We start from the raw sequence: 25107 nt of genomic DNA, 5'->3' as shown, positions 1-25107 counted from the left end.
TATTGCAGAATGTTCGAATGTCCATGCGCCGGAGATGTGAGGTGTGCATTGTAGCCGGGGGCAGAAACTTCGAACACTCACTTTGGCCCATGTACCATATAATTTTTTCAATGTATTATTATAGCGATTTTTCACTTACGGTCTCTTTTCTTTATGGGGCGTCTGTGTACGTCACCGCTTCAGGAAAGCATTTCCGACCCCACATTGCTATATGATTTCGAGTCGTCAGGATGCCCCCTACCCCTCTTAGAAGTTCTGAAACGCTTAACTGAGACACCCTGTATATTAAAACTACGCCACTGCGCCTAATCATAAGATAAAAGGACTAAATTGCACACAATTATACATTTTGAAACCATTAGTTACGAAATAAATAAACTTTATAGTTTACATCTTAATAGTTTACTTTAATTATTATAGCCCAGAATAGAGTAGAAAGATATGTTTTCTTCCAAAAGCCATTCGTCTAATTCATAGAATAGAATTTTTCTTCCATATGATTCTAAATGCCATGGCAATTTTTAATGCATAATAATAATAATAATTATAAAATTAAAGTGATCTGAAAAATTAAATAAAGAAAAATAAATGTTTCAAGTTACCCTTGTTTCATCTGGTTGAGGGCATGCCCATGGCCACTCCTCAACAGCTTTCTGCGTAGCACCACACATATTGCAGCGCCATCTGGTATCGGTATTTACAGTTGCTGCCCCATAACCATCACACGAAGCATTGCACGGAGTTGGAATTTGTTCTTGACAGTGTTCTCGTGGCAGTGGTATATCCGGAGACAGTTTCGCGTCTTTCTTCTTCTTTTTACGATCTTTCTTTCCCCTATTCACTGGTGTTTGAGCAGCTATGGCGTAACGAATGGGTTGCGGCTCTGAGCTGGAAACAGAATCCGGTCTGATGTCACTGCATCTGTTCATCACCTCGGACCGAGCTCTCTTCCTTATCTGCATGTATATTCGTGCGTATGTGACAATCATGGCTACCATCGGACAATAGAAGTTCATAGTGGAAGTGGTCAACTTGAAAACTACGTTGTCCGCAAACTCTGTCTGAAATGAGAGGAATAAGGCCATTAGAAATACAGATGTGTTGCCCTAAAATTATATTGCATGCTGAAGGGCAATTTCTTATCCCCAGTTTAACCTCTTTTCAGAAAAATTGATCAAAAATGGAAAATTTTTTTGAGTGTTTAATTTTGTTCTTCATATGATTATTAGAGAGTTAGAGTGTCTTTGCCGTCAGGTTAACTGTGCGAGGTTTTCCTGATTTCTCTCTCCATGTAACGCTAATGCGTGTTCATCAACATCATCAATGGCTCGACAGCCCAGGTGTGGGCCTTGGCCTTCTCAAGAAGTTTTTTTCAAAGCTAAACTTTTCTCCTGCTAGCATGTTTCAGTTTTTGACAGGCGAATGCTTCATCCCCTGAGTCATCACGGCTCATGTTATTCAATATTTTATATTTCATTTTATAGCCGTCTTTGAACAGCCGACAGAATGTTCAGGTTTATGACTCCTAATGTTCAACTCCGTAGCCTTATTATTTTGAACCCAATACAGAAGACAGACAAGGGAACTCCTGGATCGAGTATTGGGAGAAATTTGCCTTCGTGGAGGAATTTTAGATGGAGCTAACCCGCATTTGCGTTACATGGAGAGGAAGACCACGAGAACCTCTCACTGTTAGCCTGACGGCAAGGGGACTCTAACCCATGATCCGTCTACCACTGAGGATATCTCACGTCAGCACTGTGGTCGGTGGAAGCCGGATGAGGAATTCGTATCGACTAGGATTCGAACCCGGTTCGCCTCATTGGAAGGCGAAATCTCTATCCCCTGAGCCATCGCGACTTCCTAATTCAATATTGAAAGAAGAAAAAAAAAAACTATTTTACAGAAATTTTGGCATTTTTTATCTCTATAATATATGTAGCTTTGAAAAACAGAATAAAAAAATAACGTCCTATTTTTTAGCGTATTTTGATTTAAAAAAATGTTACGCAGCGAGAGGATAAACTAACTACACTCTAAAAACTGTACCTCTTAAATAAAAGGCACAAGCTAAATGTACCCTTCATTTTCTCGTGTTAGAGGCACATAACTAATGTGCCTTTAAAAATGAGAGGCACCACAAGAAATGAAAGGCACCAAAGCAAACGCGAGTCAATGCGCGGTACAACAGGATTTTACCGGTTCCCTGTGCCTCTCAAATGGGCTTCAATTCTTTTTCTTCGGTACGATGTAACGGAGAAGAAGCGCATGCGCACATCAATGAAATATTTTATGACGAAATACAAATAATAAAAGCAGACGATAAAATTAGAACACCAGAAAGTTGTTGATTTTTTAGAATTAGTTTTGTGCGGAATTTGAGTTTTCATATTACCCGTTACAGGTTTATCTAGAGTGCCTTGATATTTTATCTATCCCGTTACGGGTGAGTTTTCATCTATCCCACTACGGGCACTTTTTCTAGTTTCCTTTATGAGATTTAACTATCCCGTTACGGGTACTTTATATTTGTTATTGTATTTGTTGTGGTGTGAAATAAATGTTTTTATAAAAAAACTCAACAGTTCTTTAATATAGCTTGATACGCTACAGCTATGTATTTAATTGGTGGCAGCGTTGGGATCCGTTCCAGAAATGTTTTATTAAGTTTTTGAAAGAATTGGTGACAAATATTATTGTTATTATGGATTTCCTACTTAAGAAAAGATTAGTGAATGAGATGTTTAAAATTGATGCCAAGAAGTGTGGAATTCGACGGTACTTCGAACTCTTTGAACAGAAAGCGAAGAGATTTAGTGTGAATCTCGATCTTTGGTTTTCGTGTGCTTTACAGCTTATTCCTGCTGAAAGGTCAGAAATTTATGATTATAATTATTATTACTTTAAAGAAAATCTCATTGCCAATTTTCAGTATGATCCACAAGATATTCCGTATAATAACGATCGCCAGAAAGAGCATTTTCATGAGAAATGGAATTCGCCAAGTATTGTGAAGAAATTTAGATCTGAAAGTGAATGTTTCTATTGTAGTGAAATAGGGCATTTTAAGAAATACTGTAGACATCGAAATTCGGATTATAGAAAAGAGAACTAAGATAGAAGTTTGAAGTTTATTAATCCTCAATCCGACTATAATCCGATTGTTGTAATTAAGTTGAAGCACGAAAGTAATTCTTATTTTAATGATATTTATAAAACAAATGCATGTTTAATGATTGGGACAAAAATGCAGAATTTCACGTTTTTTAAAATACAATAAAAAAAAATTCTGAAACAAGCTTTCCAAAAAAATTGCAGAAGGCTTTTCATATATTTTGAGCTCAAATAAAATCATCGATTAAATAATATTAAGTACAGTTAGTTCTAAAAAAATTGAAAGCTAATGTTCCCAAAATAGGAATGATGGCGCCTAACGGGTTAATATTCTTCGCCAAAATCTGGATTTAAAAAAAATTCATATCAATGGAAGGAAATCTTTCATTTTACACTTGTTAAGTCATTTGATTAAACATATTTTATGTTATAAAATATCCAAGTTGTCAAAATCTACATCTATCATTTTAAAATATTCTATGTAAGTTCTATGTTTTTCCATATTTGTGCAACTGTATACATCATATTGCAACTGTTACTAAATTATGTAAAATTGTTCTTTATGTGTGAAAATAAAAGATATTAGATTTCATGATATTTAGTGTTTAATTTTGATCCTTATAAAACTATTTTATTAAATCTCTAAATATTTAAAAAATATCTAAATTTATAAGAAATTTCCATTTTGAGGATGCTTTTTGATTATTATTGAATTATTATTGACTTGGGTTAACAGAGATAAATATTTTCTTTTTGTACCTATATCTGATCAGAAAAGCACCATTTTAGTTGTTGAAGTATCATTAAACGCTGCATAATTAAAGAAATGGTATAAATTTACATATTTTATAATTGTCTATGAAAAAGCCTTAGATGGAATCCCTTGAAATGATCACTTTCAAGTGGCCAATATTCAAAGAATGGAGAAATATTTTTCATTAAGAATTCTTATAATTAATATCTTGGTAATAGTGTAAACCAAATAGAAAGTCCCTTTTTATATGAAGTGCTAGCAAATTACAAATAGGTAAAAAAAAATGTGTTCAAATCTGGTAAATAACAGGCTTTGGAACCACTAAATGCCTGTTTCAATGAGCGGTACACAAAAGCAAAATCTAAGGTACAGTGTACCTTTCAAGTTAAGAGGTACATCTGATTTTGCCTCTGAAATCAGAGATACATTGTGCCTTTCATTTTTAAAGGTACGTTGTGCCCTTAAAATTCAGAGGCACAAACGATCCAAATGTGCCTCTGAAATCAGAGGTACATTGTGCCTTTCATTTTTAAAGGTACGTTGTGCCCTTAAAATTCAGAGGCACAAACGAACCAAATGTGCCTCTGAAATCAGAGGTACATTGTGCCTTTCATTTTTAAAGGTACGTTGTGCCCTTAAAATTCAGAGGCACAAATGATCCAAATGTGCCTCTGAAATCAGAGGTACAGTTTTTAGAGTGTACATTTGAATTGTCACTTTCAGATTAAACTAAATAGCAGTAGTGTCATTGTTATTATCATTATTATAATTTTAGTGTAATAGAAATAATGAAATATGTATCTATATATATTTTTTATCAATTCCTAGTTTGTAAAATTTTTCTCTTCTTTTTAAAAACTGTCGATTGTGCTACTGTCTAAGGCCAAAAAAATGAAACCAACCAGCTTAAACGTTTAGAAGTGTATATTATATTGCAGATGTTATGAAAAAGGCAATAATGGATGCTCTAAGTATAGTTCAGTCATTATATATGCATTTATCTTTGCTAAAAAAAAAGAGACTTATGAATAAATGAAATAAATTTCCGTTTATGAAGAAAATGGGGAAGAATTCGGTAGTCAAAGCGTGCTCTATACTAAATAGTTCTTTTAATATCTTCTCTGTTGTATGCTTCCAAATAAATTATGTAGAGATGATATTAAGAGTCATTAAGAATGACATGTCAGGCGCATCTGTTTTGATAACGATATTTTGCAAGTCTATCCGATATGGAGCATTAAATATTTCCTCATTAAAACTTCATCTGTGTACTAAATGATTTCTGAGATGACGCCCACACACATGCATGTTTTGACACGCTCTATTGATTCGCATGACGACACACTGTTACGTCATCCCTCAAAACCAATTTATTAAGAAATGTTTATTGCAACAGCAACTGAGCAAGAATTTAACGTTTTTTTTCCTGTTTTTTATTATTTTTTTAAATATTAATAAGATCTTATATTTACTGATGGAATGATTTTTGCCACACTTAAGAGAGATTCATAAAAAAAGAACTTATTTTAATTTAAACAAAACAGTTATAGTCATTTTTCGCAAATATAAAGTTGCTATTACACTTCTTGAAAATGCTTTCTACATAACAATTTGTAGAAATTAAAATCCAATATATTTCATAATTTTTAGAAAATATGCATCATAATCTCTAAATTGTTCTTGAATTCGTATAATATTAAATATTTTCTTTGTGAATTACGAATTTAAGTTTTGGCTAATTGCAAAATAACCCCATCTACGAGTAAATACGTTACACTTCCCAAGTATTTTCAAATATATATATATATATATATATATATATATATATATATATATATATATATATATATATATATATATATATATATATATATATATATATATATATATATGTATATATGTATAATATTATTGTCAAATTTTACAATCGTTAAATACTTTATTTTCTTCAGTAGTTGCAAAGTAGATTTAAATTAATTATATATTTTCATACTCCTTAAATACTTTCATTATATTCAGTAATTGCAAGTTAAGTATAAACTAATTGTAAAAAATCGTGTTTTTTTTAATACCATCATTTTTTTAAATAAAAACTAATAAACAAGTTAAATAAATACTAATTGTATGAATAAACATATTTTAAACACCCTCACTTTCCACAGAATGTAGAAATTGTGCATAATTTGTAAAATTTCATATTCGTTAAATAGATTAATTATCTCGTCATTTTACAATTGGATCTAAACTAATTTCAAAAATTGGTAATCGTTAAATACTTTTTATTCCCTCCAGTAGTTGCACTTTAAATACTTGAGGGAATATCTAGCAAAGATAGAAAAAAAAATGCTTAACATTTTGTAATTTTGAAAGTAAAATTAATTGCTTCGACGTAAATCTCGTCTCTCCGATCCATTATTAATTGCCAGTTATATCCACAGAGAGGAGTCATCTAAAGTCATTAATGCTAGTTAAGGTTCATACTTAAATACATAAATTTCCTGGAAAATTTCAGTTTAGTTTAGATTTTCAAAGAGTTTAACTTTCTTTGTTTTAAAGGATATGTTTTTATGATCATTAAAACATCACAGAAAGCTTTCTAGAAACGGGTTTCAAATCTCAGTTTAGTTTTGTAATTCAAAGAGTTTTAACTTTGTTCGATCTTAAGGACATGCTTTTAAAATCATAAAAGAAGCAGAATGCTTTCTAGAAATAGGATTATTCCTTTTTTGATCCAATTTTAAGTATGTAATATTTAAATTAACTGTATTGATGTTGGTTTCATAAGAAGGTCAAGTGTAAGGATAATTCATGTTTTTTTTTTAAATTTTGTTTAAATGACAGTACATTTCCATCTTAATGTCAGTCAGTGGACGGGTGATGACCATTTCGATCAGGCTGCGAAAGCCAGAGGGTGCACGATAACGGTCATCGTTAAACTGCTCCACCGTAAGGTGCTCGATTTCGGGTGCAGGTCATCGGGCTACTTATTCGGGAGAGTCAACATTACAGCAGAGGAACAAAAAGGCTTCGGACCATTCACAAGAATGCTTTCTAGACAATAGCCAATAGTAAAGTTCTAGATCGTTTCAAATTAAGGGCTACTACTTTCCAAAGTTAATGTAATTTTTTAATACGATAATATATCAAAGAGAACATAATTATTTTTTAGCTTCTAGTGACATTGGGATATATAAATATATATACAGTAAAATCTTAGTAAATCTAAGTAATATCTAAGTAAAATCTTAATTATCAAGTGATACTATAGAGATTTGTTTTTTATACTAGACTGAAACCAGTTTGCACTTGTTTACGTTCGTGTATCAATGGGTTAAATGAGACGATATATTATATAAATTAGACGATTGGATAAATTAGACGATATATTATATAAATATAGAATATTTATTACATCAGGAATTATATTAGTATATTATAATAGTTATATCAAATTATGAGACACACTGTAGTGCTTTAAAAATGACACGTTTTGCGCGAGCTTATAGGGAATACTTTTCTATTTAAACATACATGTAATAGGTTTTTATTCAGGAGATTTTCTATATACTTGCTATTTGTATTTATCTTTAACGCATTGCATTACAATGTTAACCTATTGATTCACTTACGTAAACAAGTACAAACCGGTTTCAGTCGCCATCGCGGCTCTTAGGATGTTAGTTGTAATAATTAAATAAAGTTTCGCAAGCATAGATTAATTATTTTTGAAAATATGGACATTTAAAAACAAAGAAAAATGTGTCTTCCTTTTTCCCCCTTCTTTTTGCTATAACTTTAAAAATATTCAATAAATTGAAAAAAGAATTGATTCAATTTTCAATTAATAAAAAATTAAAGGGGGTATAACTGTTCTTTTTTCCAACGGCGCCCTATATGACCAGGAATTCGACTTCTGACACACCCATACGTCACACCCGTTTATAGAACAGACCCATTCATAAATCCACAGATCATAATTTTGACATGAATCAGAGAACGATCCATCTCCAATTCAGTACCCTCAGAGGTATTGATTTGTTATGGGAACATGGAGAACTTTTGCGACTCGACAGATTTAACCTGCACCAGTCATCATTTACTACACGGGGAGTCTTCAGCTGCCAGGGATCGAGCCCACGACCTCTTGGACATGGGCCTAGTGCCCTACCAAACAAGTAGTGATACCTTGCAATAATCGTTCGTACACCAAAACGTGATTGACATAAGGAAAGAAAACTTACTTTTATGAAGGATGTTCCCTTCTGACGTTGGTGTCATTTTTTATAAGTCTTGCTTATTAGTACAAACTGACATTTGTGGAAAAAACCTTAAAGCTGTCCTTAAAAAGTGCGAAAAAGTGCTTAGAAAATTACTAGAAACTTTAAATTTTCAAGATAATCAAATCGATTTTTTTTCATTAATTACAAAATACGATTCAGCACAAAACTATGAATTGTTTTTTAATTTTCTTTTTTTCTTTTGCACATGAGCAATATAAAAAACTACTTTAATATATATATATATATATATATATATATATATATATATATATATATATATATATATATATATATATATATATATATATATATATATATATATATATATATATATATATATATATATATGTATATATATATATATATATATATATATATATGTATATATATATATATATATGGCCAATGACTGAACTCTTCCATTATTGTAAAATAGTGTATATATAAATTCAAAATAATACATATATTATCTACTTACATATGATATTTTTAATCAAAGAAATCTGAAATCCAGCAACTCTAGCCGCGGTCAGTAAGCAGGTGATTGACCAACTTCGGTCAGCCTGTGTTCGGACCGAGGGTTCGGCATCGGTGTCCGGCAAACTGCAAAATGCCCAACTTCGCACTCAGGTCGTCGGGATACCGAAGCCGGGGGGGGGGGGGGCATCGCCTCTTAATTTAAGCCTTTAATATTTCATTTTAAAATGATATTTTTTGAGTTTATTAAAATATTGTTATATATATTATTATAGAAATATTTTATTTACCTTATAACAATTTTTGAAAATTCCATAAAATCTAATGATGTATATTTTCATTAAAGCATCCAATTAAAACAATTAAACGCTTGTAAGCATTTATAGAATCATTTAGAATTTCGACAATTTATTAAACTCATTATTTTATTAAACTGCTTATGTCTTTGTTGTAGAAATTCAAAGTTAAACGATATGTAGCTGCTAAATTGGGACACATAGATACAGACAAAGTGTGTTAACATTTAAATTGTAATTATAACTAAAGCGGAAAATTTATTTATTTTTAAAACAAAATGAAGTCTAGACACATAGTTAAAAGGAAATTAAATCAAGAGTCTACAAGGTATGTTAATTTGTATTATTCTGTTTACAATTTATTTGAAATTCGCCCCTTTTAAAGTGATAAGCATCATTGTAAAGTTTCTTTTTTTTTCTTCTTTTTTTTTCTTTCTTTTAAACAGTGAACATTTCATCACTTTTAACTACTTGTGCAAGAATTATTCAAAAATCACGGTAATCTACGAATGTTAATGTTTTAAATTTTTATGCAATTAAATATTTGGAGATTTTGTTTTATATAATAACCGTCTTTGAACAGCAGACCCAATTGTGAGTTAACAATTTCTTATGTTAACTCCGTAGCCTTAAAGTTTTGAACCTAATCCAGAAGACAAGGGAACTCCCAGATCAAGCATTTGTGAGGAATTTGCCTTCGTGAAAGACATTTTGATGGTACTAACCCACATTTGCGTTACATGGAAAGGAAAACCACGAAAACCTTCTACGGGCAGACAACAAGATGACTCTAACCTATGATCCGTCCACCACTGAGGATATTTTAGATCATCACTGTGATTCGCGCGAGCTGGTTGCGGAATTCATATCGACCAGCCATCGCTGGGATTCGAATTCGGTTCCCCGCATTGGAAGGCGAGTGCTCTATCCCCAGCGACACCACGGCTAAAATATTTGAACATGTAATTCATTAAAAGTTAATTAAATAGCTCATTGATTTTTCCATGCTAGCTAGTGTGCCAGCCATTGGCCTGTCGAATTAAGTCAGTCACCTATAGTTTGACAATCGAGATCTGCAAAGGTGAAAGTGTATCTTGGTTCAGTACCCTACAAATAGATAATAGCTTCACTGATTCGTGAGTCCATTTCCCTAATTTAGACATAGATCTGAAGGGGAAGTAAATTTTCTCCAGAACCCATGGCGATGCTTAACTACCCAGGGCTTTCGGTTCCATAGCACGTATATCGCATATACTCTTAGCGGAGTCGAGGATTGAACCTCTTCCCCTACAATCTGGAATAGGATTCTTTAAACACTAGGCTAACACGGTTCCTTGATTTTTCTGTAAAACAAGAAGTGCACTAACAAGGGTTTTCTCAACTAGACAAAATTATGAGCGAAGTTATTAATGATACTATAAAATTTCATTAAAAAAAAGGATTACAAATCGTAATATTTTGTTCATCAAAACTTATACGCGTTCCGGTTTCAAATCGGAACAACTTCATCAATAAGATGAATGACAGATGTGGTAAAACCGGATGTAAACACTAAAGAGAATTGACGTAACCTCGGCTTAGCCGTTCATCTATTGCAAAGAATAGCCGGTTAGATTACAGACCGGATATAGGTTTGATTTTTCGTCATATCTTTCGTAAATGTATCTCACGCAAATGACCTGAACTTCTGGGAGAGATTCCACTTCATTGAAAGCAAAAACTCTCCCAGGAAACATGCAACCTTATATGGTAATCCTTGTGTCAGAATTTTCTTTTTTATTGTCACGAAAATGTTTGTATTAAAAACCTTGTTTCAATAAAGCAAAAATATTGCAATTTCAAACCTTTCATCCTAAAGGGATTTAGTTGAGCAACAATAAAGGGCAAGGTGGATTTTAGTTGAGCAACAATAAGACTTTGCGAAAAGAAACCTTATAATAACAACCAAGATTTAAGATTATTTTCACCTTGAGACTAGCTCTATGAAAGGATTTTAATTTCACCCTTGAAAACCCTAACACAACCTCGATTTGAGGATTTTATGCAAAAGGTTGTTTTTCAAGGTTTTGGATTATGGTAATGTGCGCAGAAGAGAGCAGATGATCACAGATCTCGTGTTAAGGTTAGAAGGTTTACACGTAAACCGTATTACAAACCTCTTTAGGTTTACATTAAAAGGTTTTTGTTGAGTGGAAATAAACCTTATTTTGGTATCTGGGTCTAGTTTTAAAGATTTTGGCTGCTATACCATATTTTTCAAATAATTGAAAAATCATTAATTTTTTTCCTAACACCTTTTGCCAAATGAATGGTGTCACCTTCAACTGTATCTTTATTTGTGTCTCCTTAATGTCACATAACCTCTTTTGGATGGCATCACTTCTGATTCTTGCCATTTATCCAACTGATGTAAATGTACCAAACTGGACACCGAAGCGTACATATATTTTAATAAAACATTTTTGAGTTTTAAAAGTTCTTTTCAATTAAATTTTATTTACTTCGACACAACAAAGCCTGGTCAATAAGATGACATACCGTTATAGATTTCGATGATTATTTATCAGTTCAATTAGGGAGATTCAATGAGTCAGAAGAAAGGTTGAATACATTAAAAAATAATCATAATCACCTCACAGACATCCGTAGGTTGCTTTCTTACACCATCTGCGAAAAATTGATGCCAGCCAATGATAGGAACTAACCACAGGAAGGAACCAATCCACACAATTGTAATAACAACTAGTGCACGTTTTTTACTCCTCCTCCTCAGGTACTCCAGAGGTCGGGAGATCGACCAGTACCTGTCCAGACTGAGCACCAGTAAATTGAGGATGGACGCTGTGCTAGCCGAGTAATCGGCTGACAACCAAAACTGGCATACGGCCAGTCCGAATCGCCATTTTCCCATGAGGACATAGGCCGAGCTGATAGGCATCACAACGAGACCCACTGTAAGATCAGCCACTGCTAGGCTCATGATAAACATGTTGCTCACCTAGAAGGAAAAAAACATTCATTATTTCAGGATTTTTAAGCATTTATATTCATGCGACAGAAATATTCTTTCAATTGCACTTGGTTCTAGTTCATTTTTTTTCGAGGGACAGTGTAACAGATAGTAAACATGTGAATCAAATAATACATTTAAAAATAACGTCAAAATGTAAAAGCTTAGTTATTAGTTGATATTGTACAGCTTTATTGGCTTTACGCGACTGAAACCGGTTTGCAGTTGTTTACCTTCGTGCATCGATGGGTTAAATTAGACGATATTTAATATAAATTCGACTATTGGATAAATTAGACAATATATTGTATAAATGTAGAATATTTATTATATTAGATTAAATGTACGCTACAATAACTAAAATGTGATTAAATTGTTATTTTTTACAATCCACATGATAACGATCCTTAAAAATTTTTCAAAAAAAGTTAGAGGTCAAAATAATAATATTCATGATAAAATAATATGAGTATCGAAAGACTTAAAGAAAGAATTAATAAGAAATTAGAATAGAATAAATTGGAAAGAATTATGATAGAATAATAATATTCATCAAAAAATGAAGCAGTCGAAGTCATTTGTTTAGCCGTTCGCAATAAATTTTTATTTGAATTGTCTTCATTTATTGCCCGCATTAGTTAATACTTTATTAACTTTTTATTCAATTTGTATTTAATTCTGAAAGTGTACAATAGGTCGACCCTATTTGAGATACCTGTTGTTTTGAGGCAAAATATGAAATATGAAAATAAATGAAAAAAATGAACTGCAAAACTTTTTTCTTTTCTTTAAAAAAAACATAGAAAAATAACAATTTCCTAATACAATAAATCTAATTTTCATGAATAATGACTTTTATCGCTTTCACTGCCTTATGAGGTTATTATTTATACTACACAGATAAACTTTTCTGGGGGAAAATCTGAAATGACAGTTTATCCAATTGTTATTTTACTATATTGCCAAACTATAACTATTTACTATATTTCGTCTGAAAGAGAAGTTTTGGAAAATGGAAATTTTTTGTTTATTTAGAAATCGATAAAAAAAATATACTGCTTCAGACGATTCTGTTTCTTTATTTTTTTTCGAAATATTTCTAATATAACAAAAGTCTTGTTGGCTAGTTTATAACTCATAGGAATTTATTGCACGCTATTAAACATTTAATTATTTTATATTCCTTATGTCAAATAAACTCAAGTATGATAAATGAAAGTAGTAACATAGGCACAATACGTTACGAAATTAGTTGTCCTAAAGATATCCAGGTGTCCTGTTTTTAAAACGTATTTCTATAAAACTAAATAATTCAGAAACAGTAATTGGAATAAAAATAAATAGGTATTGAAAATCACAATTGATAAAGAAATAGTATTAATTCGTGACAGGCGGAACGTAAAAAAACGCTTTACTATTTTATAACAGTAATGATGCTTAATTAATTTTGTTATCAAGTATTATTTGAAATAAAAATAAAATAAGCTTTCAACTAAGAACTAAATTAATGGAGAAATGCGCATTAATTTTAAAAGAGAAGCGCAAGAAATCGCCAAATTCTTAATGATACCAATCATCCTTAATTTTGCTAATAAATACAAATTGAATCCGTTATATACTAAAAATAAAAATTTGTGTAGAAACTGTACTAATTCGTTTAAAAAGAAAAGTAAACATCAACATACTATTTTTCATGCCAATGACATTCCATTAATTTTGATAGTATAAACTAAACATTTTTTTCTTTTTTTTAAAAGTCGTAGAACAGCCGACCCAATTTTGACTTTGCGCCTACCAGTGGTCAACTACGTAGCCCTGTAATTTTGAACCTAATCTAGAAGACAAGAAAATTCCTGGATCAAGTATTGGGAGAATTCGTTTTCGTGCATGACTTGTTGATGGAACTAACTCTTATTTGAGTTACATGGAGAAAAAAAAACACGAAAATCTCCCATGGTTAGCCTGACGGTGAGGGGATTCTAACCCATGATCCATCTACTACTCAAGATATTTTGCGTCAGCACTGTGGTTGGTGCAAGCCGGGTGCGGAATTCGTATCAAGCAGCCGACGCTGAGATTCGAATCAGGGTCACCCCATTACGTGCGGCCTATCCCTTCAACCACTACGGCTCATATAAAATAATTGAAATTAAAAAAAAATAAAGCTGTGTACTGTAAAGTAAAATTAAAAGAGCAATGATTCTAAATCGTATAAGAGAAATAAAAAAATATACTACGCTATACTTGATTTCGATGATGTTCAATCAATATTCTTCATAGGTACTAACTGAAATAATAATATAAACTACGTACTAAAAAAACAAAAACTGGGATTATGATATTAATTGCAGATTTAATAGGCATCAAATATATAACTATAAGTAAAACGAATTTCACGAGAAAATCTGTTGCCACTTGTTTCTTTCACGTGTTCTTGTAAAACTGTACAAATTCTGTACATTTACTTTGTACTGTACACTACATTTACTGTACAAATACCGCACATTGTGGTGCCTTTTAAACATCACGTGTTGGTCTGGAGCAGAATTCGTAGTGTTGCTCAGTGCTGATTTATAAATTGTTTACGTACGGCTAACGGCCATTCAGCTAATTTAAAAAAAATTAATAATATTGGGATTTAGCACTTTTTAAGCTGGCTTCCGTACGTTCCCCCGTAAACAGGATTTAAATCAACTCCGCGTGCTTTATTTCAGATGCTACGTATATTTGCGTTAAGTGAGTATGATTAACGCTACAAAGACAAAGCTACAAGCACGCTGTTCCATAGAAGGGCATCTTGGGAGTGAGATTCTACTTTACCCGACCCCTGTGTTATCCTATGAAGAATTATATGATTCTTAGATGACTCTTTATTTATTAACTAATTAATATTTTGGAATTTTTTTTGTCTCATTTTACGCTTTGGAATGTCTACTATTAAGCTTAGTTACAAAATTTTTAGTTGGCAGATTTTATGTATTTTTAAAACTTTTTTAATACTAACGTGTTCTAAAAAAGACTTGAAATTTAGGAGATAAGCCGTATTTACAAGCTTATTTTAAGCATTTTTGGAAAATGTTTTTAAGCTGGATTAAAAGCTTAAGAAACTCTCTTTAACCTAAGATTAATATTTTAGGGCCTAGTAGCCTGGTCTGTAGGGAGTTGGGCCTATGTCCAAGAGTTCGTGGGTTCAAACCCCACCGACCGAAGACTTCCCCATGTAGTAAATGGTGACTGATGCACGTTAAATAAGTCGAGTCGCAAAAGTCCTCCATGTTACCATAACAAATCAATATCTCTGGGGGTACTGGATTGGAGATCGATCGTTCTCTGATTCAAGTCAAAATTACGATATGCGAATGGATGAATGAATGGGTCCGCCCTACAAACGGGTGTGACGTATGGGTGTGGCAGAAGTCAAATTCTTGACCAAAGATGGCGCCACTGGGAAACAAGAACAATCGCACCCCCTGCCTAAACAGGCATACGTTAACAACAACAACATTAATATTTTAATTCTAGGTTTAATGCAAATTACGTAAATTAGTTTCAATAATTCTGATCATCAGACTCAAACTTTCCTTCCCCTTCTAAAACATTTTTCAACAGAATTACCCACAGCGAAAATTACACTTTGCACCGCAGGAGATTGCAGCCAGCTTTCAATGTGATTTATGACTTCTGTGCATTCGCTTACATTTCCCGTTTGTATTTCATGTATATATTTTGTCAAGGAAAGTTTGTTGCAGATTACTAATATGGGACGCTGTGAATTTTTTTTTTTCAAAGTGAAATAAAAGGCTGGATTTGTCCAGTAAGCGTAAGAAAAAAAAAGGAACCAATCTTTTGGAATGGAGGAAAAAAAAGTAACTATTTAATTTTTTTTTAATAAAAATTTACGCAAGAGATTTCTGTATTATTTCCAATTAATTTTTATCTCCATTTATGAAAATTGTGAATATATTACGCAATTTTTCATATTTACTTTAGTTTTATCAAAAAGCAGCAATAATTTAAAATAAAAAGACTACTTAGATTATTACTTATACCTTCAGTCGATATTAAAATAAGTTTTACGTAAGATATACTCTTTGTAGTGACTTATAAAGCATCAACACTATTTTAGGTAATCTATGTTGAAGTTACAAGAAACAGTGAAAAAAAAATCAATAATTTATATTTATTTTTCGAAAAAAGTAGTATGCTCAGCAAATAGTCAGCTGTTTTGCATCAAATAATTTTAAACAGCAGAATGTTTTTAATTTCTTAGCAAGGTTTCTTTCTAGCGGCAATAATTCAAGGTTTTCTTTTAAAAAAAATTGACAATAATTTTAAAAGGAATTTTACTTTAAAGAAAACCTAAATTAAAGAACTATAAAAATAGATTAGTATGTATATTAATAAAGAAATAATATGCGTAGTAGCGTAAAGAATAAGATTTTTAAAAATGTTAGAATTTAATTAAATAGTTGGTAAAATAGTTTGGCGAAACACTCCCTGAGAGTTGATTAAAAAATGTATTTTAAGATTAAGACGATGTATAATATGTTGAGAAATTTTAAGATGCTTAAAAATGTTAACTACGTATTCGTATTAGTAATTATAAAATATATATTGAAGAAATTGATAAATATATTATTCCAAATCTATGCATAGGTATATATATTTTTGAAATTGTATTAATTATTGAGAAAAGAAACTAAAAAATAAAATATAATCACGTTAAATAAGCACAATCTAGTGTATAATAATATTCTATCAGAAGCATGCTTTTATGAAACTCGACATTCGATGAATAAAATGTTTTTTTCAAGTTTCTTCACTAAATTATGAATAAATTTTTAAACGACAAAAATAGAAACGTCGTATTTTATAGTTTAAAAAAAATAAAAAGATTAGCAATCGGTTATTAGCGATAAAATATGAATGAAATTTTACGCTTCCCGCACGAAGTCAAGTTCCTCGTAAGTTAATCACATTTTAATGTTAATCATCCCATTTAAATATTTCTTCATTGTCACCAAATTATTTTTTTTTTAAATAATTAATTGTAATTTTTCTCAGCTTCTACTAAATAAAAACAGTTGAAACTTTAGAATTTTCAATTGAAAAAAAATGTATATTAATATGGTATAAAAAAATTCATACCATATAATTCAAAATTTTTTTCATTCCCAATTTGATTAAACAATAAAAAATAATAAATGATTATTAAAAATTATTTTTTTCATGAAATTATCTTTGGGAAAATGAGTTTTATGAGTGAGTGCAATTTTTTTTTGAATTGCTTAATTAGTTTTAAAAATATGACTAAAAGCGCAAAAAGTGAAATTAACATTAAGGGGTCCAAACTTTGAATCGCTCTCCTGACTGAACTATGGGGACTACATTTCCCAGTTTCCGCTACCCCCTATATTTTGAAGATTAAGAATCCAAATATGTAAAAAATATATATATATTTATTCAGAGAAAGTACGTTTTTGCGTTCGATTTCATAATTTAATTAATAGTTAGCACTAAACAATTAGCATATTTGAGGTCACCCCCAGAAATCATTGAGATGGGCACTTAGTACGTGAAAATATATATATATATATATATATATATATATATATATATATATATAGTATCGACGACAATTGAGCGGTGCATTTAAAAGTGATCAAATTTTGTGTGTCGTAAGATGAGAATTCTGAAAACCAAGAGAAAATCAATTGCATTAAGTGCAAAAGAATAAAAAAAAGGTTTTAAACACGGATTATCGATGCTATCGAACACGCTATAAAGTGATTACTGAAATCCGAGATTCGAAATTTCCACATCTTAAAATTATATTAAAAATTAATTCAATCTAATTGTAACCAAATAAAAATGGGGCGTATATATCACATAAATCAAATAATTCTTTGGTAAAATTTCGGAATTTGCAACAAAAATGCAACTCATTAAAAAAAAAAAAAAAAAAAAAATTTTTTTTCGAGCGAACTATCTTATTCCAAACAGCAAAATAAGGTTTATTTTAACTCAGCACAAAATTTTTGATGTAAACCTAAAAAGGTTTGTGTTTGGGTTTACGCGTAAACCTTCTAACCTTAAAACGAGATATGTGATCATCTGCTCTATTCTACGCTCATTATCCTCATCCAAAACCTTGGAAAACAACCTTCTACATAAAAACCTCAAATCGAGGTTGTGTTAGGGTTTTCAAGCGCGAAAAAAAATCCTTTCATAAAGCTAGTCTCAAGGTGAAAATAATCTTAAATCTAGGTCATTATAAGATTTCTTTTAGCAAAGTCTTATTGTTGCTCAGCTAAAATCCACCTTGTCTAGAAATTTTAATCGACATCGTAATTTGATGCTATCGCTAGTGTGACGTCAGCTAAAATTTCATTATGTACTAAGTGACAATACTTTCTAAAAGCTTTAAAAGATAATTTTTAATCACTTTAGGGGGAAAGGTTTGAAACTGCACTATTTTTGCTTTATTGAAAAAAAGGTTTTTAGTGCAAACATTTTCGTGACACTAATTTCACTTTTATCGTCACTTTTTAGATCATCAATTTTACACTTGCTTTAGAAGTTCATTAATTCTAGCCGAATTATTTTTATTTTATTTTATTTTATGACCGCCGTTGAACAGTCGACCCAATTTTTGGGTTTACGACTACAAATGTTCAACGCCGTAGCCTTGTAATTTTGAACCAATCCAGAAGACAAGGAAACTCCTGGATCGGTACCCCCAGAGGTATTGATTTGTTATGGGAACATGGAGGACTTTGAGACTCGACAGATTTAACGTGCATCAGTCACCATTTACTACACGGGGAGTCTTCGACCAGCAGGGACCGAACCCACGAACTCTTGGACATGGGCCCGGCACCCCACTGACCAGGCTATCCCGGCCTAGTAGCGACAATTTAATTTTACATAGATTAACTAGCAGCGTTACATTACAGCCACAAGGAATGAACATCGACAATAACAGTACAATATAAAATAGCTAGTCACGTCACAGGTATTTTTATTTTTATTTATTTATTTATTTATTTTATTTTTTTAATTTTTAATTTTTTTTTTTTTTTTTTAAAACATTTAACATAAATGGCCATCACGGGTAGCTGAAAAGCTCCGGACTCACTGTCTGTCCCCAGGGACTGGGAGCAGGGTCAGTGGTGAGGCTTGTGTGGTATGTATGTATGTTGTGTTGCGTGTTTTACCTATTTTTCTTATGAGTAGTAGTTGAGGAAGTGTTGTGGCGGATCATGATATAGATTACTGTTTTTTATTGTGTGTGCGTTTATAGACAGTTAAGCCATCTCTTGTTTGTGTGGATCGAGCTTGAGTTTTTTTTTTTTATTTTTTTTTTATTAATTTTATTTGCCTCACGGACAACAGCTTGTTTTGACTGACTGCCTGCCAAATGCTTGCTGGTCAGGGGTGGGGCCAGAGTGTGTTTTTATGCTGCAGCAATGGTTTGCCTGGAGCCCTGACACCTCGACATTGTATTTGCTGCCAGTATTTTTACAAAGTTATTATAAGGTTTATGACATATTGTCTGTGATGTTTCTGGTTATGGCTAGAATATTTATTAGTTTTTGCATAATATGCTTGTTTTTGAAACTGTCTGCAAATATCGTTCTGCCTTGTTCATTGGGTTTTTTGAGGTGGTATGATTCAGTTAGTGGGCAGTCATGTAGGTAGTGACTTGGGGTACCTGTGTCATCGCATGGGCATGTGTCTGTGTTTATTCGCTGCATCCTGTGTAAGAATGAGGGGAAGAAGCCATGTCCTGTAAGGAATTGTATTGCTGCTGGATGGCCTATGAGTCGGTCTGTGTCTACTTTAGGATAATATGATTTTGTTGTATAGCCTTTTTCATTTTCGTCCCAGTAGGCTTGCCAAAGTTTTTGTGTGATGTTTTTAAGTTTATTTCTCAGGCTCGATGGTGGAAGCAGAACACCGCTGGGAATCCCGTGACCTGCTGCTGCGTCTTTAGCCGCTAAATCCGCTGCTTCATTGCCTATGTTACCTGTGTGCGCTGCCACCCAGTGTATTTGTGTGCTGCATTTTCTGACTAGGTGTTCTAGTTGTCTTTGTGTTGTTGCCACGTGTGGGTCTTTTTGTTTCGTTTTTCTAAATTTTTTTTTTTAGTCTCGTGTTCTCGAAGTTTATCCGAAGTTGCGTTTTTCTCGAAGAAATCAACGCATAAAAAAGTCATGGCGCGTGATTGAGAACTTAGAAAAAAAAAAGAGGTATGGGTGAAATTAATGTCTCGTTAACGAGATTTTACTTAAGTAACAAAATTTAAATTTTAGATTAACGGAACTCCGAGAAAATTTTGTCGGAAAATAGATTATTGAGCAGCGAATCAACTGTCGTGACATTCGTAGAATTCCGCCAATAATCACATACATTTTTACATTTCTGAGACACTTAATGTATAAAATAACAGTAAATTTTTTTTTAAAAAAATTATATTTAATTTCAATAAAATGCGTAATTAATGTCTATCGAATAAAAAAATTTTTTTGTTCTTCTTTGCATGGCATTTACAGAATATATGAGTAAAATTCAAAGAGTGAATAATGAAACAAAGAAAATCTCTTTTTATAATGTTTTTTTAAATTGAAATTTATAATTTTACGTTTATTAAAATAATAAGAATTTTAATTTAATTTAGTTGTTATAAAAAATTTAATTTGGAAATTTAATTTCTCGAAATTTAATTTGGTTGTTATAAAAAAGATAAACGGCTTATTACTCCAAAACTGATACAATATCCAGAAAAAGGAGAAATTCTTGCTTCTTATTTATGACAGGAATTTCCACTTGCCTTTTTCTGAAGTAAGTTATGGTCAGACCTCCCAAACAGTGTAAAAAGTGTGTGAAATGGGGATGTTGTCGATGTTGACGTGATTGACGACTTAACTGTACTACTTGGGGGAAAGAAAAACACCTAGTTATATTGTCCGAGTGTTTCATCAAAGTTTTTCCCGACTCCAAGACACTCTTAAGCCTACCTTTCGAACTTAAAACACACGGAGATGGAAAGTGAATTTGAAGAAATATGTTGATGAAATTTAGAAATGAGTCAGGTGAATCACGTGGGTTGAACGAAGACACCATCTACGTTCATTGCAAAAGCTTCTTTTGTAGTCAAACTCCAAACGACATACTACTACGCTAGCATTTTTAACTTATGAATTTTGCGAAATCTATTATTATCACTAGTCCCGCAGTGGACTGATAGTTAAGGCACGGTTCCCTGTAGAATAGTCCCTGTAGAATAGTCAAGCATCACTGGCTGCTGTCAGTGTGCGGGTGGGTGACCAATTGGATAAGTCTACGAAGAGACCGAGGGTGTGTGGTATAGGTTTTCATTAAACTGTTCTGCAGCAGAGTGCTTTACTTCGCGCGTAGATCGTCGGGCTACCGAAGCGTGGATGCCATCCGAGGATCAAACCTATGATGGCATGTCTTCAGATCCACAGGGATGTTTCCCTGACCGTCGCCAATAGCCATTGTGCAGGTCTAGTGCAACGTAAATAAATCACAACCACAACTTATTTTCACTTACGTTAGTTTGACATTTTTTCACGCATTTCACCAGAATTGACGCATACGCAATTACTAAATATCTTATGAACGGAAGCTAGTGAAAATTTGCGAAATGTCCCTAATATAACGTGAACGTAGTTTTAACCCCGAGAAATAATTTTCACTTAATAATAATAACATATAATCAGATTAGTTAAAGTATGAAGTAATCATATTTCAAATTTTACCAATTTATCATCTAGCATTGTACATGATGCCAAAGGCAATGTGAGAAAAATTATTTATTTTTTAAAATTGAAAAATTAATCAATTTTTGGCATTGTATACAATTTCTATTATAATTTTTCGCGTAATTAAATATATACATTGTTTTCAAATATAAACCAAAGCGTGCTAAAACTGAAAAAGAAAAGTAATTTTGAAAAATTCATTTTTGATAGACATTTTTCTTTTGAGATTTTGATACTTGTTGGCTGCTTGCACTTTTTCGCAAGTGCAAAGAAAATTTAAAAAAAAATATTTGAGCTATAAATTAAAGAACAGAATGAATCCTCAAATAGAGTAATATTTTGCTCAAGAAAATATTAACCGGGAAAAACTTTCTTTCTTTAAATAGTATATAAGATTCTAATGGAACGTAAGCATTTCATTCACTTCTTTATTTTTAAAATTGTATCATAAATTGATAACACAAGGTTTCAGTAATTTTTTTTTTTTTGAAGAAACGAATCGGTATTTTATTTCAAATAATTCTTTTTCCTCATGATGGTTGGGAAACTAAGTACTGTCTGTATATTTTCAGGGGATTTCGCTAACGTTACAATTTTCGAATAGAATAAAGAATAGCTCTGAAATCGGTTTTATTTATATTCCATTTCTTAGCAAAATATTTGTTTTATAATTGTATAAAAAAAAGGAACTCCCTAGAAGCTCATTATTTATAAATGCTTTTCAAGATGATTTATAAAAATTTAGTACTGCGTCTTTACAAATACTTATTTTGTTTCATAAATTTATGAAATTTTGTGAAGAAGTGTTTATAAAATAGTAGTCGATTTATAGAATGTTTCTAAATGATTAACAGAACACTATATTTGATTGCTAAAAAATATTTTCTGAGTCAATGGAAAAATAACAATTTATTAAATTGCAATTTTACCAAAACACTCAAATAAATAAAAATAAAAGGTGGCATTCAAACTACCAACTAAGAGAAAAAGGGTGTTTTATTGTTTTAACCTAATACTGTTAAACAATCATGAACTTTTCCGCGTTAGCCAATGGGAATTTTATTTTATTTTATAACCGTCGTTGAACACCCGACCCAATTTTGGGTTTACGACTGTGGGGATAGTGAGTAATTACTGACCATGTCAACCTTCATTTATGAAAATGAACCTTACCATAGGATCGAGTTAACTTGTCTTATATACTAATGATTTGGAATTATGCATTTGTAGTGGTAGATCCACTACAGTACTCCCCACCAGAATTATGGAATTCGATGTACAGATACCGACACCACTAGTTGGTTCATTGCTGTTTTGTGAGAAGCCAGGAGAGCTGTATCAAGATCACCGTTCTTTTTGAGTGCTAACCGTGAGAGCTGTATTAATCTCAGGGTCGTGGTCACTCCTGTGTTGCATTTAGCAGTCGAGTGTATGCATTCCACGTTGTGTGTGATCGAGACTGAGAAGCAACAGCATGAGGAGGACAATGTCACAGTCACAAGTAGCAAGTCAACTATTCAATGTGAACCATCCATCGAAGTGGGCGTATTCAAATCGTAGTGGGCGTTACTGTCACGGTAGGCGTGTTCACACCACGTCCGGGTCACCAATGTGGGGATATTGAGTAATTATTGACCATGTCAACCTTCATAAAAAGTTACCCCACCATAGGATCGAGTTAACATGTCTTATATACTAGTGATTTGGAATTACATTTTTGTAGTGGTAGATACACTACACTACTCCGTAGCCTTGTAAGTTTGAACCAATCCAGAAGACAAGGAAACTTCTGGATCAGTACCCCCAGAGGTATTGATTTGTTATGGGAACATGAAGGGCTTTGCTACTCGATAGATTTAACGCGCATCAGTCACCCTTTATTGCACGAATTGACTCCCACCATTAGTTAAGCCATACGATAAGTACGAATTCATATTTTTATTTCACATTATCGGATGCCGTATACAACATCGGGTGCCTTTTAATATTATTGTAATAAATGTGCAGTGAACTTTTTATGGAGAAACTCAGCTCCTTGTAGCTGAGTACATACTTTAAATGAGATGGCTAATCTCATGACCCGCTTAACAGAGATTCGAGTCCCAGTGTCGACAACACAATAATGTCTCCATTTAGTCGAGAAGTTTTCATAGGTTGAAACCATTGTTGTAGATTAAAACGTGCGCTGTTATGGAAACAGTTCCCTATCCAAAATAAGAGCTGACGAAACTACTAAAAAAATAAAAATGTTCGTAAAGTGAAAAAGTAAAAGCTTGTTTGAAACATATATGCAGGCTAACATAAGTTATAGAAAATTGAAGAAACCACTGTCAGTGGAAATTATTCATCCAAATGGCATTTTAATTTCAAAACTATTAATTTTTTAGAAATTCTAATGCTAAAACATTTAATAGCAATTATTAATAATTATAAGCTGTTCAAATCTTTTTTGATCGTGAATTTTAAATTCGAAAAACTTAATATCCATTAAATGAAAATAACATTAAAATATCAGTCCTTTTAAGTCATTGGAACCAGGAAGCCAAGTTCGCCAACAAATAGGAGAACGTTAAGTACTAATTAACACAGGTCAATATCTACCAACTTTATATTGTTCTCAAATTTTACATTATTATCCTTGGTTAGAATCGGTTAGAGTGTAGAATCGGGATTCCATTAGTTTGGCGACAAATTTCAATTGTAAAATTTTGCTGAAACTCAGCTTCTGGTTACCATGATATTCTTTTCTTGATGCATCTGCTTTTAATGACGTCAGCTTCGGGTTACCACAATTTCTATTTACCGTTATGTGATTGGTTCTTGGTTTATTTTCATACGTATATATAGGCATGCTTTCAAATCGCCTAACCAAGGCGACGCTGATTCTACACTTTATCCTTTAAATGAAAATAGTAGAAAATCAGTACTTATCAGTTATTTGTACCATGAAGACAAGTTCATCCACAAGTAGGAGAAGGCTAAGTACTGATTAACACAGGTCAACGGCTATCCATAATACACATAGCTGCATCAACTATGACACTATCGGGAATATTATACATAGCGATGTTATAGTAAATGACGCTAAAATTTTGTTTGGGCAGGCAAATAACTATGATTGATATCAAATATAGAGATTTGATTCATTTGCAAATTGTGGAGATATATTTCTGTCAAGGTTATTATAAAATTCGAACCTTAGAAGGTCATAAGTGATGTTTGTATCGGTGACAACTCGAAAAAGCAGTCCCAAATACATGACCCTTACACCCGATAAATATAAGATAAGAGGTTGTGAAACAATGAAGGATAGTTGCCCAAAACGAATAGAAATTATATATTTGAGAACACACAGTTAAGGCTTAGATCAATTACGTCCTATCTCCTA

The 25107-nt window shown here is 32.1% G+C and overlaps 1 protein-coding gene across 6 annotated transcripts in view; it reads right to left on the bottom strand.

The window, feature by feature from the left end:
- Window positions 1-25107, bottom strand: part of LOC107453173 (histamine H1 receptor) — a 434537-nt gene that overhangs the window by 18236 nt on the left and 391194 nt on the right. For all 6 annotated transcript variants that reach the window (XM_087153199.1, XM_087153196.1, XM_043047828.3 and 3 more), the window contains 2 exons: window positions 11554-11919; window positions 603-1061 (listed from right to left, as the gene is read on the bottom strand). In XM_087153199.1, the coding sequence (XP_087009325.1) occupies window positions 603-1061; window positions 11554-11910 (816 nt within the window). In that variant the 5' untranslated portion in view covers window positions 11911-11919. The remainder of the gene's footprint in view (window positions 1-602; window positions 1062-11553; window positions 11920-25107) is intronic.

This window comes from Parasteatoda tepidariorum, chromosome 10, assembly GCF_982258835.1.
Source record: "Parasteatoda tepidariorum strain Cologne lab strain chromosome 10, Ptep-v5.0, whole genome shotgun sequence".
NCBI lineage: Eukaryota > Metazoa > Arthropoda > Arachnida > Araneae > Theridiidae > Parasteatoda > Parasteatoda tepidariorum.
Note: the sequence above shows the minus strand (reverse complement) of the source record. Positions and strands in the feature narration are given on the sequence as shown.